Source organism: Parasteatoda tepidariorum, chromosome 6 (assembly GCF_043381705.1).
Source record: "Parasteatoda tepidariorum isolate YZ-2023 chromosome 6, CAS_Ptep_4.0, whole genome shotgun sequence".
NCBI classification, from domain to species: domain Eukaryota; kingdom Metazoa; phylum Arthropoda; class Arachnida; order Araneae; family Theridiidae; genus Parasteatoda; species Parasteatoda tepidariorum.
Genome location: NC_092209.1, coordinates 36,553,831 through 36,571,376, shown reverse-complemented (window position 1 = coordinate 36,571,376; position 17,546 = coordinate 36,553,831). Strand labels below are relative to the sequence as shown.

General features: G+C 27.2%; 1 protein-coding gene across 2 annotated transcripts in view; it reads left to right on the top strand.

Annotated features, from left to right (window-relative positions):
• The window catches only part of LOC107455049 (inactive dipeptidyl peptidase 10), a 439,164-nt gene that overhangs the window by 336,507 nt on the left and 85,111 nt on the right, over positions 1–17,546 (top strand). For both annotated transcript variants that reach the window (XM_016072453.3, XM_016072452.3), the window contains exons 4-7: positions 2,399–2,493; positions 5,087–5,161; positions 5,243–5,295; positions 15,173–15,251. In XM_016072453.3, the coding sequence (XP_015927939.1) occupies positions 2,399–2,493; positions 5,087–5,161; positions 5,243–5,295; positions 15,173–15,251 (302 nt within the window). The remainder of the gene's footprint in view (positions 1–2,398; positions 2,494–5,086; positions 5,162–5,242; positions 5,296–15,172; positions 15,252–17,546) is intronic.

The following is a 17,546-nucleotide window of genomic DNA, read 5'->3' as shown; positions in this document are numbered from 1 at the left end:
ACAACAATTTTTTAGAATGTCGACGAAATGACCTTGTCGACGAAATGGCCTGTCGACGAAACGACCCTGTCGAGGAAACGGCCTGTCGACGAAATGACCTAGTCGATGAAATGGCCTGTCGATGAAGTGGTGTCGATGAAACGGCCTGTCGATGAAGTGATTGTCGATGAAATGAACCAGACCCCTTGAAGCATGATATAAAAAAAAACACTTTTTCGGTTCAATTTACTTTTCAGTTTTGTATTTATAATAATTGCGTGGTAATAAGAACTATAATTTTAAAAACTAAAATATCTGGTAAACCGTTACCATATTTGAACGAAAAAATTAACGAATGGATGCTTTAAATACCGTACACTTTGGTTTAAAAACCAGAATTAGATTTGTTTTGTGTTTTATTCAGAAATTTCCTTACCATAATTCACGGTAATTTTGCTAGAATATTTTTCTCCTCACAGTAAGTTTATATACGATCATTAGATTTAAAGTTATTCTAGGCCTTTCATTTTTTTGTGCACTGTACATACACAATAGTAAATTTTACATCAGTTTCAAAATACTGTCGGAGTTAAACTAAATTAAGTAACGAATTAAATGATATCACCTTAGAAATACATTGCTGAAAGCTTCATTTATGATAACTGAAAAAGCACATCAAGGTGGAAATAATTCGATTATGATATTATAGATTTTATTTAGTTGGTGTCTTTTTATTAGATGTTGTTTTGTGTTTCATGTTTATGACTGCCGACTTGCTTGATATTTCAATTCCTTGTTGCCAACGCGAAAAAGAAATTATTAAATACCTATTGGTGTATTATATAATATAGATTTTTAAGAAACTACGCTTTTCAAGTGAACTAAAAAGCAAGAAAAAATTGTTCTGAATGTGTACTAGCGTGCGTTCTAAAATGAAAAAGAAAGGCCATAAATCGGCCACCGACCTTTGGCCATAAATTCTGCTTCTAACGGTTAGAAGTCGAAGTATTGTTATGAGGCACCAGAGGTGTAGTTGAAATTAGAACACTTTAGCTATTGGGAAAGTTTTTTGAATTGTTATTGACTATAAATTCCGTTTATGAATGAAATTGTGATAAAATCTGCTCGTAACATTAAGGAGACTTTTAAACTTTGTATTGTTATGGGGTACAGAAAGGCAGTTGACAAAGAAACCTTCCCATTTAGAAAGTAGATGAAATTTTTATTGACGAACTTTTCGATTTGGGATAAAATTAATTCAAATTCTCTTCGTCGCGATCAGAAGACGACTCCTATATTGTCATCAGATACTGAAATGCCACCGAAATTCAAGTTCTCTTGCTATTTAAAAGATAGTCAGAATTTCAATAGACCCTAAATTCTTTTTGGCAAACAAATGGCAAGACGTTCTACTCCTAGAAGTCTGAAGTCTACTATATTGAAGCATGCATTACGATTGGAGATGCAGCTGCAATTAAAATTTAAGCACTATAATTAGTCGAAATTTCGAGTCCTACAAGGAGAAATTACCGCACTGTATGGCAGTTACATTTCTAGTAAAAATAAATATAATGTCGGTTAATAAATAAGAATAGTATATGGTGTTTAAACTATTCATTTGGTTATTTTCTGATCATATGGCAATGGTTTACCGGAAATTCTTATTTTCGAAACTATAACAATTATTACTCCACTTTTAACATATAATTCAGAGCTGAAAGATAAATTTTACCCAAAAATTACCATATTTAAAAAATTTTATCATAAATTATAAAACCATATCTTTTTGTTAATTTAACAAAAACGAAAGCAATTTAGCAAAAAAAGGAGGGTTCAGTTTGCAACGATACCGACATATTTATATTTTCTAATACTTTTATGCTTGCGTTATTTTTTTATTTTCGTTAGAAAGTATTTTTTTATTTTCAGTAAATGAAAAGATGCAATATCTTTTCTACGCTTTTTATTATTTAAATACTACCCTTTTAAAGTTACCGCATTATTAAGGTAGAGCTAGCAACAATTTTTACGTTTAAATTTTATGCTACTTTTAATGCAAAAATGTATCTTTGAAGATTTTGTTTTTTAATTACTTTCATCTTCTAAGATTCTTTTCAATAATCTTCAATTTTCATCAATACATTAACTCGCAGTGCCTTTCAATATATCACTTCAAATTTCTTCTGATAAAAGGAATTCGTAGCAACGAAAATCTAAAAAAAATTTAAATTCAGAGCACTCTGAAAAATATAAGATGCGATATTAAGTTTTTTTAGATAAGAGAAAAATTTAATACAACTTCAAAGTGAAAGCAAAGATAGAATTTTTGCATTTCTTGCTTTTCTTATGTTTTATCAAAGCTTGAAGAGAAGTTATTCATATTTTCCTTTATTGAGATATAGTTTTCTTTTTCTTGCAGATTATGAGTTTTTATTCAGAGATGCTGATGGTGCCGCAACGATATATGATGTTGAAACTATGAAAAAAACTGTAATAATGCCTAATACAACATTTGTAAGTAATATTTCACAAAAGAATTGAAAGTTTTACTTCTTTTAATAAATAGAATCGATAGCTTTGTTTTACAAAGCATTGTTTCTTTAGTTAATTAAGGAATGAGATGCATTGTTTTTATTTTATTTTTATTCTGTCTTCTTAAACGACAAAAAAAACATGAAAAATGCTCGGTTCCATTTGCTAATATTCAATACCGACAGCATTTCTTTACAAAATGCATTTTATAAAACTGATTGAGAAAAAATAATATAATGAAAAAAGACTCTTGTTTTAGTAATAAATTAAAGTAATGCTTACAGCTCGCTTACTTCAATTCTTTTTGGTATGCCATGAAATTAAAAAAAATTGTGAAATAAGCGTAAGTAGTTTTTCAAAAATATAGTTGTTTTGTCAATTAAATTTCTAAAATATAAGAAATGATCATATGGAGTTGGATGTATTCCACCATTGATAAGTTTCAATCACAATTATTATTTAAAACTTTTCAGTACGGCAACTATTATATTTCTGGAATACCTACTAGTGATATTCTAAAGTATTATCCTTGTTAAAATAGATAAAATAAGTGTTAAAACACTTATGTGGCTCTTAGTTTATTTTAAGATTAAGACAATCGAATATTATTAATTCAATGTAAATATTAATTTTCATTTAAAAATATTGTTTCCAATAGGTTGCAGCATTAAAAAAAACATTCCCTTTTTTACTAAACTTGTTAAATATTTTTATAACAAATGCAAGTATTGTGTATTTATCATACAGGGGTTAAAACTATTTTTTAGAAGTCTGTAATCTACTATCCCGATCTCATCACAATTAAAAATAGAAGTTCTAAAAATTATTTAATAATATGATATCATTAGTTAAAAAGATAAAATAAAAATATCTATAAATTAAAAACTGAAAATGATTTTTTATACCACTTTAATACACATATTAAAATATTAAGAAACATAAAATTTTACAGCTGATAAATCTTTATAAAATGATATTTTTGTTCCACCACCTGCAAGCACCATACTTAGCTGTAAAAAACATCTTTAATTTTTTTTTTCATGATAAATAGCCTGAATCGACACCAATGTTTTTCTGTAATCAAAAATAATGTAATGAAAACAATAATTAATCTTTAGAAATATTAAGATATTGTATTGATATTGAAATGATATTGTATTTATCATGGGCAAAAAATACTTTATTAAGATCAACTGTGTGCCGTCATAAAACTGTATCATCTTACTGTTGAGTTCTCTGGCAACACAGATGAACAAAACAAGAAATAAAAAACCAAATCCGCGCATAAAGTAGTCATTTCACAATGTAATTGTGAATCTTCACAATCTATAATTGTGAGTCTCTTTCATACCTTTTTATTACTTCTGTTTGCTTTATCATAAAATCTTATCACCCTGCTGTTGAGTCCTCCAGCAACATGGAAAGAAAATGATAAATTAAAATCTGTGTATAAAGTAGTGAACTTACAATTTATAATTGTAAATGTCATTTATGCTTTTTTTACTTAAGTTTATTTTATCATCAAATCTTATCACCCTGCTGTGAAAGGAAATGATAAATTAAATCTGTGTATAAAATAATCAGCTCACAATTTATAATTTTGAAAGTCATTCACACTTTTTTTTTACTTAAGTTTATTTTATCATCAAATCTTATCACCCTGCTGTGAAAGGAAATGATAAATTAAATCTGTGAATGAAATAGTCACCTCACAATTTATAATTTGAAAATCATTCAAACTTTTTTTTACTTCTGTTTATTTTATCATCAAATCTTATCACCCTGCTGTGAAAAGAAATGATAAATTAAATCTGTGAATGAAATAGTCACCTCACAATTTTTAATTTGAAAGTCATTCACACTTTTTTTTTACTTCTGTTTATTTTATCATCAAATCTTATCACCCTGCTGTGAAAAGAAATGATAAATTAAATCTGTGTATAAAATAGTCAGCTCACAATTTATAATTTTGAGTGTCTTTTATACTTTTTTTACTTCTGTTTATTTTTTCTTCAAATCTTATTACCATGCTGTGAAAGGAAATGATAAATTAAATCTGTGTATAAAATAGTCAGCTCATAATTTATAATTATTAGTGTCTTTCATACTTTTTTTACTTCTGTTTATTTTTTCTTCAAATCTTATTACCATGTTGTGAAAGGAAATGATAAATTAAATCTGTGTATAAAATAGTCAGCTCATAATTTATAGTTTTGAGTGTCCTTCTTACTTTTTTTACTTCTGTTTATTTTGTCATCAAATCTTATCACCCTGCTGTGAAAGGAAATGATAAATTAAATCTGTGTATAAAATAGTCAGATTACAATTTATAATTTTATGTCTCGCTCATACTTTTTTTTTACTTTTGTTTATTTGCCATTGAGTTCTAATGAAGTAAGTCTATCACCTCAGAGAGGCGATATAGGCATTTTGTTGGAGAAGGCTACTATTTTGTCACGCTTTGAAAATCGTTTTTTTTATATACTTCTTAGATTTAGAGTGAAAATTGTGTACATCACTGTAATAATTATTAATTGCTTTCATCATTTCTATATATATCTAATATCTTTTACAGAGACAAATGAATGTTCATGAGTATTCTTTATCTCCAGACAGAAAATATATTCTTCTGGCGATAGATTATAAAAAAGTAAGCTATTTTCTCTCTAAAAACTGCAAGAAAAAGATGAAAACAAATTATTTTTGTGACTAAAATTTTTTTTCTTTACAGATGTACAGATATTCATTTTTAGCTAAGTACAGAATTTTTAACATAAGCAACGAGTAAGTGGTTTACATTTATTTTCAAGCAATATTTAAACATAATTACTTTGCTTTAAGGTGTTTTCTTTGAAGTTTTTTTTGTCAAGGAAAATAAAAAATCAAAAGTTTGTGCTCTTAAACACGAAGCAAACCTTTAATTTTTAACTATTACGGAGCTGAAAAGAATCATCTAGACCAAGGTTGGCGAATCAATGACACGCGTGCCATTTATGGCACGCTACACAATATTTTGGGCACGCCACTGATCACAATTGCTATTACACTACGAATTGTTATCACACAAATGTTATTACACTATGAAGCATATATAACAATTAAATTAAAATTCCCAAAAAACAAACAAAATAATAAACAATTATTAATAAAAAAAATAACAATTAATTCTAAAAAAACAGTTAACCATAAAAAACAAGCCACAATAAACAACTTGCAAAAAAAATTAACAGTCCTGCTTAGGGGCCGTTCAAAAAGTACGTACACAAAAATGGAGAAATTTTAAACCCCTCCCCCCCCTTCGTACATTACCGTACATAAGGTCTTACTCCCCCCCCCCTTAGAGTACGTACATTTTATTAGTCTACCCCCCTTTTTCATAAAAATTAAAATAATTATGTTTTAAATAAAATTAAATATTTACTTAAGGAGGGTGTAGGATAAAGTCAAATTTAAATTTGGTGTATGTTTATAAAGTACGTACTTTGTATAATACTTCCCCCCCTCCCCATCGTACAAAACCGTACATAATAGCAAATCCCCTCCCCCCCCTTCGGGATGTACGTACTTTTTGAACGGCCCCTTAAACTAACATCTTACTACCTAACATAAGTTATTTGTCATCTAATCTGCAACAACAGAAGCCACACTGATGTTACTTTAAGTTTAATTACGCGTATAATAGTGATACGTATCACGTATAATCACGCATCACGAAGTCAAAATTATTTGACGGCACGTCTATGACCTCATTAAGCAATTTTTTAGAAAAAATGGCACGTTGGTGTATAAAGGTTTGCCATCCCTGATCCAGACATTAAAACGAACAAATAGTGAAACGAAATTAGTTCATAGAATTCATTAAATTCTTCTTCGGTTCCAATTCGGTGCTTTATCTACCAATATAGATCTCATTGAAATCAATTAATGATTTAAAATTTTTCGTAGTTTAGCATAACATAAATTTACAAATGTTAATAAAAAATTAAATCATAAACGCTTCTCTTTCACATAAAACTGCTATTTTCCTTCAGTATTTGCTTTTTTTTAGTAAATAATTTAAATAATTAAGGTTAAAGACGGAATAAAACTCGTATCCAGCTGACTGAAGACTCGTGACTGATGCCGTATAAATCTGTCCAGTCACAAAGTCCTCCATGTTCCCTTAGTAAATCATACCTCTTGGGGTACTGAACAGGAGATTGATCGTTCCTTGATTCGGGCCAAAATTACGATCTGTGGATGAATGAATGGGTCCACCCTATAAACATGTGTCACGTCTGAGTGCGGCAGAAGTCGAATTCTTGTCCATAGATGGCGCCACTGGTAAATAAGAACAATCGCACCCTCTCTGCATTAATGGCCGACGACAGCAATAACGAAAAAAAACTGAACCTAACAGTCATAAAAAGGTGTTTCAAACTAACATCAGTTATACCATCATAATATTCATAGATTCTTATAAATTAGGAACGGAAAATAAAATTCTAATATTTATTTGTTACATTACTTTAGCTCATAGTATCTTATTTATAAAGACTTTACGTTAAAATCTTAAACATTTTTTTAAAAAAATAGTAATATTTTCTTAAAAATAAAGCAAATATTAGTAAAAACTTTCAGGAAACAATATTTTAATTCACTTGATTAATTATTTTAAAACTGCTAAAGAAAACTTACGTCTCACTTTAGATATCCAAAAACTAGATATTTTTTGAAAGTTGATCTTTTTTTTAATGTTTTGCTGGGTAAGGTTTTTCAAAAGTATGGAGTATTATAAACATTTTTGTACTTTATTTTATTAAGTTCTATGCTTTCGGCAAATACTTGTTTTGTTACTTTTTCTTACTATGATTTGCTTTTACCGCGAAATGTGAAAATAAGTTTTTTAGAGAGATTTCTATTTTTAACAATAAAACGTATATACAAACATTTCTTGAGCAACTGTTTTTTCCAATGTGTATATTTTTGAAGAGAATGAAGTTTTAAATCAATACATGAACGTAGTATTACAGAGTACCTATTTCCTAAAGTACATTTAGGAAACATTTCTTTATATTTCATTTTTCAAAGGATTTTTACTGCATTCCTGTTTAGCGAAATCCTCAAATTTTTACTGAAAAAATAGCTAGATTCCAAACACAATTTTTACTTAGTTTTAAAACAAAATATATACTTTTGCCTTGAGAGTTTAATATCTTTTAAAATTTATTTATCTGAAGTGTCGTCATGGATTGACCTCCAAAATCTTTTTATCCAAAGGCTATCCTTTGTCGATTAAAGGAAAAGAAATCTTATCTAGGAGCAATAAATTTCTCTTTCAGTAGGCTCCTAAACAGAAATCAATTGTTGGAAAGAAAAACGCTTCGTTACTAGTTATCGGAAAGAATGGAATTCCTTTTCGTTTTGATATCGACTGAGATAGATCAACGCGATTGCAATAAAAATCAATAGGTTTCTTGAAAAATAAAATACACAATTGCAAAAGTACTAAAAATAGAAATTATCTTAGTATAAAAATATTAAAAATACAACTAAAGCAAATCTTTAACACTGAATGAATAATTTTAAGAAACTGAAGCGGAAAAATATACTTAAATCGTAAATACTGCCTTAAGAATAAGCAGCTATTTTTAAGCACTCGAAACTTATGCACTTTCTTTATCTTTTTAATTTATGTAGTAAATGAAGTGTTTTAATTTCAAATATAAATATAATAGATGTAATAAAATACTTGTAAGGATGTCAATTGAAAGACAAAATTATTTTTTTCAAAATGATATTTATTTATTTATTTTGTATCACCAATATTGGCTCGAGAGTGGGAAAAAGTTGTACAATGATACCACAGCGAGAACTGTGAAATACGTATTTTGTTAGATTTTCATTTTATATTTCTGTTTCTTATTTAAACTTTATAAACATAGAATTTCGAATCAACATAAAAAAATTAATAAAAAATAAAAACATTTAATTAGCTTTAGTCGTCTCATGATCCCGCCTTTATTATATATATTTTAGGATCCCTGTTGGAATCTGTGGGGATCGCTTATTAGTATTTAAGCAACAGAGAAAGTTTTGGGCTGAATAAAAAGCATAAAGTATGCCAGAGGAAGCAGAGAGGAGTTTAAGAGAGAATATTAGAAACATTTTCAAGTTTCATCACGCAATCAAACAAGTTTTTGTCCTTTTAATAACGCCTCCCTCTATTATGATTCACCAAGTTTCGAAAGTTTTTCCTCTTTTTTACCTGTTTAAATATTTATTTGCTTGCTCCAAATGTGTATACTTTATCGACTTTATCGAATTTTTTCCCTAACACTTTTCACTAACAGTACATTCACATTTCTCACATTTTCCGCTAACGGTCAAGATGTGCGACTCTAATATTTTTTTATGTATTTATATAAAATTCCCTAAAACTCTTATATTAGAGTATATTCGATTATTTTTATTACTTTTATTGTTTTAATGTTATAAGGTGTTCGAAAATGATCACTGTTAAGTATATATTTTATAATCCTCGTCAAAAATTCATTTAAATTGTATAGCCATGGGTCCTAAATTAGCCAAAAAGAAAATGCTATTAAGAACTAACGACTGACTATTAAAACGAATTGCGATCTAACGAATCACTTAAAGGTGACATTAAAAATCTCAGAATAGGCTTGATTATTACTTGAATTTTGGTAGTTATTGATAAAAAAAATTTCAGTTATTGGCTTGAATATTGGCATAGCTTTCGCTTTGATTGGCTTGAATATTGGCATAGTTTTCGCTTCGATTGGCTTGAATATTGGCATTGTTTTCGATTCGATTGGCTTGAATATTGGCATAGTTTTCGCTTCGATTGGCTTGAATAATGGCATAGTTTTCGCTTCTATTGGCTTGAATAATTGCATAGTTTTCGCTTCGATTGGCTTGAATAATGGCATAGTTTTCGCTTCTATTGGCTTGAATATTGGTATAGTATATTGGCAGTTAAGAGCAGAAAGGCGATTGTTGAAATATCTCCATATTTCACCTGCCAATCAAACTGGCTTTGATATTTTATACCACCTTCCACATTAGTGATTCGAAAATGTTCAATTAGATTTTTGTTTTTTCTCTATAAGAATATTTATATGTTTTTATATTTTAAAGAATTAAAAAAAACATATATTACATTTTATTCTATACTCATAATATTGTGCCCAGCTAAAATAATTAAATTAACAGAAAACAGTAATTTTGCACTAACCTCTCTCAAACTCACTTATTAAATAATAAGCATTTTTTTACAGTTTTGGATCTTTTATTATCTGGCATTTTTTTTATTTAGGAGAATGTTACCTTAAAACATCAAAACAAACATTTTTTCAGAGTGTAGCAAAAAGAATAAAACTACGTAGAGAAAAAATGTCAATAAAATTATTCTATAAAAATCAATTTGACAAAAACTTTCTTATCCTATTTTCCTTAAAAGGAATAAAAGTATCTATCTCGTGGACATACATCACTTTTAATTTAATATTTCTGTCTAAGAAAAATCAACGTCTCGATGGGAAACAGGGAATTCAAAGGGTTCATTTATTTAGCAACTTAGTGTTCATTTCATTTATAAAATGTATTTGAAAATTTAAGCAGAAAAGGACGAAAAAATATTGTTATCGAGAGATCAAAAAAAATTTCGAAGCAAATGAAATGATTCGAAGAATTGATTGAAGAAGGGCAATGTAATATATACCAGATCAAATTACTGTTTTGGACATCATCCATAAAACCCACATTTACCGTAAATTTTACAGCAATACTCATTCATTTACAGTTATTCAGAGACTCTGCATTATTACAGTAAAAGTTACAGCATATCAGACTTTTAGTTATGTAACATGTTCCATTAAAAACGGATTTTACACTGAAAAGTACCGACACCCTGAGTACCGGTACTTTTATTCGGAACTTTTCACAGTGTGAATGGGGAAATAACGCATCATATTAACTCTTGATACCATAGTTTTTTCAATCATCACAATTATTTTAAAGGGCAAATGTAAAATAAAATAAATTTTAATCTATAAATTTGTGTTAATTTTTAGCGAAAAAAATTATATTTTGTTTTAAATTTAGGTTTAAAAAAAAGCTATAAAAAAAAGCTTTTTTCAAATATTTTTTGGTATTATTAGCCATTGCTAATTAGAATGTGCACGTGTACATGTTACAAAAAAGTGCAACAGTTGTAATAGTTTTTTGAAACACGTACCAAATATTAACTGCGATTTTAGATTTCCTTTCAAAATCAACATGAAATTTTTAAATAGAACTATTGAATTTGGTATCAAGATGTTTAAGATTTTTTTAACAACCAATTTCAATTAGCTATCACTTTTTAAAAAATCTTACATATTAAAACTAGGATAACTTAATTGATCTCATTAGTGACTGAGACTTAGAGTATTTTCAATAATGAATAAAATGCTCACATTGAAAAAGGTAATGGAAATTCCATTTCAAACTAAATAGTAAAACTATTTCAAAAATTAATTATTTCAGAGACTTACTGAGGGATTTCCCACAGCCATTATTGGAGAACGTATGGAAGTAAATGTAGCTATGCAAAGCATTCATAAATTTCGGGTCTTAAATTTTAATGAACATCGGAACTGAAACTCAATGCATGAAAAGTCAATTAAATATCAGCAAAATTTTGATAGAATTCAGATTAAAAAGAAAGCTTTTGAATCAAAATCAGATTTCAGTTTCATTCGTTTTTAAATTTAATTATAGCAATATATAATATATTATATAATAGAACATTATATAATATATTATATAGTAGAACATTATATAATATATTATATAATAGAACATTACATAATGCATTATATAATAGAACATTATGTAATAGAACATTATATAATATATTATATAATATATTATATAATAGAACATTGTATAATGTCATAACAAAGTAAAATTAATTTTCTAAAAGTTTGAAGGTAAATAAACCGCACCAAGTCAGTCTCACTCTTTTTCTTCCGTAATTGAATCATTTTATACTAAAAAGAATCATTTTATTTACATTGATTAAACTGTTTATGTAATTCTCAGTAGTTTACTTAATCCTTTTTATATTATTTATTCATTAAAGTAGGGCAAGATAATTGAACAAATGTTGTGAAAAAAAATTTATGTTATAAATATATAGTTTAGAAAGCATCATCCGATTTTGTGTTCGTATATTATCGTGATGCGCATATAACAACCATCAAAAGAAAAGAAAATGTGTTTGTTTTAGTTATTAAACAGCATTGCTTGAATCAAAAAATTTCGCTAAGTTTCAAAATTATTCAGGTAGAAACGGTCAATAAGTATCAAGCAGTCATGACAACCAGGCGTAAATGAAGAAATAAAAATAGATTCGAAAAAAGAAACTCAAAGTTGTCAGGAAAAAGGGAAAATAAATTAAAAATGGCAAACAAAACAAGTGAAACCACGTTACTCGAAAGAAGCTATGGTAGCCGAAAAGGGCAAGTCGGAGTAAGCTGCATTCCTTTCTGATTCCCCCTTTCACGACTAGTGCTGTATTTTTCATTATTTTGTTTTCTGCGTTTGCACCTGGTGGATCTCGAAATGGGCACCTATAAGGTGAACCCTCAAAATATGTTTACGTTTGCCACTATAGTAAATTTTTAAGCTATTGAAAGCTTTTTATTCTCTTCTGTTTTTTTGGAAACAATTTCAAAGAAAATGAAGTCTAAAATGTGCTCTTTTAGAATCAATAAAACAAATTTTGGGCTATTTTTTAAAGTAAAAAAAATGTGCAGTGCAAAAAAAAAAAAAAAAAAAAAAACGAATCACCCTTGAATAATATTGGATCTAATGATCGTATCTTCAAGTTCTAGAAATTAATTTTAATTGGTTGAGTGGGGAGACTTTAAATATGCTAGAAAATAAGGGCAGACGATATTTTAAACTGCTAAATCAGACACAAAAACGTACTTTCTCTGAATAAAAATATCTTTTTTCGACGGATTCGTATTTCTAACCCCCAAAATATAGGGGATAGCCGCAATATGGTTCAATAATTTAGTCAGGAGAAGGCTCCAAAGTTTGGATCCCTTAATGTTCATTTTACTTTTTGCGTATTTCAGTATATCTCGAAAATTTTTTAACCGAGTTGAAAATTTTTTACACAGAATTATGCAATTCGTTTATCAAAAGATAATTCCATACAAAAAAATAGCTTATAGGAAAAAACAATACAAACAATTGTCAAAACAATTTTAAGGTATACCAATTTTGCATCATTTTAAATAATGTATATTTTAAATAGCATAATACAAAATTTGAGCAAAATTGGTCGAATAGTTTCTGAGAAATACTTTACAAGTCAATTTTTTTTTACTATTCCGAAATAAAATAATAAATATATACTAAAAATAATAAATATATACAAAGTTTGGAAAATAAAATTAATATTAAGTGGTCCAAACATTGGAGCGTCCTCCTGACCAAACTAGTGGGACCATGTTTCCCAGATTGTGGCTACTCTCTATAGTTGGGAGGCCAGATATCTGAATCCGTCGAAAAAATCATATGTTTATTCAGAGGAAGAGCATTTATTTGTCTGATTTCTCAACTAAAAAAATTATCTTCTCTAATTTGTTAGCCTATTTGAAGTCATCCCCTCTAGCCATTAAGATTGAGTCATAAAAAAGGTGAAAAATCCGATCATTAGATCAAAAATTATTCAGAGTGGTCAGTTTTTTTTTTCTTTTGAGTACTCTGCATGTTTTTTTTTTAAATTTATCAAAGAATAAATTTATTTGCCACTCAACCTAAGAGTTTGTTGAAGTTAATATTTTAAATTCATGGATTTTGTGCGTTTAGTTAAAATCTTTTTCCTATTTCCCATATAAAAAAAAGACCATTCCTTAAAAAATTTATTTAATATGCTTGAAAATGTAGCAAAATCAATATTTTTGTTTGTAATATACTTACAAGCGTATTCGAAATTTTTGTTTCTTAGTTCTAAGTTTTTAAGATTTGCTTCAGTTCAAAATTTCCGAAAAATAGAGATTTAAAAAGAGTATTATTGACACTGATTGATTGAGTAAACGGAAAGTCACTCTTTCATATTTTCTTCTTTTTTATTAACACATTAAAGTGTTTAAGAGAAAAAAAAACTTCTAATATTTTCGCAAGATCTTTTTAAAATTTTATATTATATTTGTTTTCTTTTTTTTTTTTCGTTTACAACCGTGCTTTTCTTAACCATTAATTATATAAATAAAATATATTTTCATCGATACAATTATTTAAAATGTTCTAACTATTAGAGAAAGATATTTTTATTTAGTAAAAAACTAAGTTAAAAAAATTACGTGAAGTTTTAGTAAATGTTAAAATATCAGCTTTTCTGCCCACTTGAAAAATTTCATATTTTTGCGGATGATTTTTAAATTTTTCTGCAAACTGAAAGCTTCAATACTCGACATTCGATTTAATAAACTTGGTTTGAAGTTAGACTATCCTACATGATGCGCGAAAATATATTATATGTGTGCAAAAAATAACTATTCAAGTAAAAATAGTTAAAGAACTGAAGAGATTTCTTTCTTAAAGTTTACTTAGTTGATTTATTTTTCCCTTAACGATTAATGAAGAAGAAAAATTCAGAAAGGGCATAAAAAGTATTAGTTATGGCATTTACACCATGAAATTTTTTTACAAAATATCGCGGTTCCTTGTGTTCTTGATTTACATTGAATTTATTTATTTGTTATTCCCTTTTTCGTTTTTTTTCCCTCTCACTTTCGTTTTCGATTAATACTTAATTTCTTATACGTTTAATTTAGATACCTTAAAAATACGTAGTATATAATTTCTTAAACCTCAAGTTTAGTACAGCTTAGCCGATACCAGCTTTTGTTCCTAAAACTGCTCATTTAGTTCAATATGATATCAATAACAATTTATAATACCAATCTTCACAAGTTATTAAACCTGGATAATGAAGTATTTTCAAAAATGTTTTTCAATAACCCTTTAAACAAGCAGTTCCCAAGCTGTGTTTCGTGGAACCTCATGGTTCCGTGAAAGAATCATATGGTTTCGGACCTTAAGGACATATTTTTTTTTAAACAGAAATGATTTTTTAAACATTTAATTGTATTTATACTCAACTAAGAAACAATTATATAGTTAGTATTTCAGTTATTTTTATTCCATTATGTTATTTTCATAATTTTTTATGAATTCAGTTGTTTTAATGAGTTAAATGCCAATGAAAAAATAAATAGCAAAAATTAAAAAATTATTCCAAAAATGTCCATTTATAAAAAAATTTATCAGCAATTCTTAGAGTTTTCAATAAAAAGTGAACTAGATCAATTTTTAATAAGTTTTCCAAATAATTATTTCAACATTAATAAACCGTTTTTTTGTAAGACCATAATTTAGCTAATTTTATTCATTTTAAGATTATGCTTACACCAAACAACTCAGATGCCGCTTCAAATTTATAATTTCAGCAACCTGAGAAAAAAAAACGTAATTTTAAATATTTAATTAATTAAACTACAATAAAAAACATTCAGTACATTAAATATTTTTAAAATAATTAGTACCCTTTTTGTTACCTTCATGTAGGAGCTAATTTACAAAATTAATTATTTTTTAGGCATGTTGTGCCTCTTCTCCATGATGACTCTAACGCCATGCTTCAATTCGCACAATGGGGCCGTGGAGGAAGTCAGCTGGTAAGAGAGATATTTATTTTAAACTTCTATTATAATACAATGTATAACACTATAAATAATACAATGTATAATACTATGAATAATGCAATATATTACAATATTCTATAATAAAACAATGTATAATACTATGAATAATGCAATATATTACAATATTCTATAATAATACAATGTATAATACTATAAATAATACAATATATTACAATATTCTATAATAATACAATATTCTATAAATAATGCAATGCTTGCTGTTTTTAATAATATTTTTATATATTAAAGTTTATTTTCTTCATACGTGTAAATTTTTTTAGAAATTTTTTTAGAATAAATTTTTTTAGAAGATTTCGAAATTTTTTCATAAACAATTTCTACTAATATTGTTAGATGACCATGATATATAAAAAATGGATAAATGAAACAAAAGTAAAGATAAAATGAATTTATCACCAATTGTATGTCAACTATAGTTACTTTCGAACGCAACTGATTCAAAATTCGAGGAATTTTGCTTTAAAATCTTATTTTTGAGAAAAATTTCTCAAGAAAGACATTAAATCTGAGGTTCTCAACCATTTGTCCATGAACTCTATGCTACACACCAAGCGTTTCAGACCACTGCAGAGTGACCAAGATAAGAACCTTTCAGTTTTCATTAAAATACTATGCAAAATTATATTGACTATATGGGTCATTCTCACGAAAACTGTCATTTTTCAGTTCATAAAATCCCGAAAAAGTAAAGTGAATAAAAAGCTCTGAAACTTTTTATATTAATAGAAATATGTAATGGCATTATAAAGAAAGTATATATCCTATAAATTATACTTAATATTTAAATTAATTAATTTTTTAAATAATTAATTTATAATTAATTAATTTATAATAATTAATAATTAATTAATTAATTTAATAAATAAATTAATTAATTTAATAAATTAATTTATTAATTTTTTAATTTATTTTTCAAATTAATTAATAAGTAAATTAATTATTTTCACTATTTAAAAAGTGAGGGAATGACACTAATAGTGAGGGAATGATATTTTATTTTAATACATGTTTTTATCTAAGTTACATCTACCTAAAGTTTGAAAATGATAACATACTAAGTATATCTAATATTTATTATAATTTAGTCTTATATATTTAATAGTTTTTACAGGTTTGGGAAATAAAATTGGCTGGCACGATTGAACAAAAAAAAATTTGATAATATACTCATCTTGAATCATTCCCTCACTTCAGCGTCATTCCCTCACTTTATACACTAGTGAGGGAATGACGAATTCAATAAAATTTAAAAATAACAGTTAGGCCTAATTAATTTCTGAAGTCAATCACATACAATTATATTCATACAAGAAAGCAACATATAATTATCCACTTTCTCGATGAAGTTGTATTTTATTTTACTCTAAAAAATGACATGAGGGAATGACAAATGTAAAAAATTTTACCTGGTTTGATTCATTCAAATTTATTCCACAGCAAAGCTTCTTTAAGTTGAAGATGGAAACATACTGCAATTTTGTTCTATGATGCCAGTTGTTAACTTCTGAAGTTTTTATTAAAATATTTTTATTCTAAGAAGATTGCAGGTGATAAGAACATTGTTGTGAGGGAATGACGCGAAACACTGGGGACAAAGTTTAAAATAGTGCTGTGTTAATATTTTTATCAGAAATTAAATTTAAAATTGATTTTCTGAATTCTATATTTCAGTATTCTGAAATAAAAAACACGAATTTGTAAAAAAAAAAATTTTATTTCAGAAACAATTTTTTTCTTTTTTTAAATCAGCAGTGGGGACAAGTGAGGGAATGACATATTGGTATATTCTAATTACCTAAAATAAATAAAAAATAAAAATTGATAATTTTATTTTTATTCTTTTGTTAGCTTGCATTAGTGGTAATATGAGCCTCATTTACTTTTAACAGCATGAAACTTTTAAGACATGGATGCTTTGGTCTCTGCACCAGACTAATAAAAAGCCATCCCTCTTAAAACTCAAGTTTACCTATTCACCAGCGATGTTATATAAGCTTCAAACTGTTTCGAAAAGCCGAGACTTCCAGATCAACGAGGAGTCGCTTCTAATTTTCATTTTAAATCTTTATTTTGCGTCAATAATGTTTACCATACTTGCTGTCTCAATATAAAATTACAATTTATTTGTTACGATTGTTTTGATGTTACTTTTCCAATTTTGATACGACAACAAAACGATACCTCTGGTGGTACTGCATCGGAGATTGATCGTGCTCTGGTTCAGGTCAAATTTATAATCTGATGTTG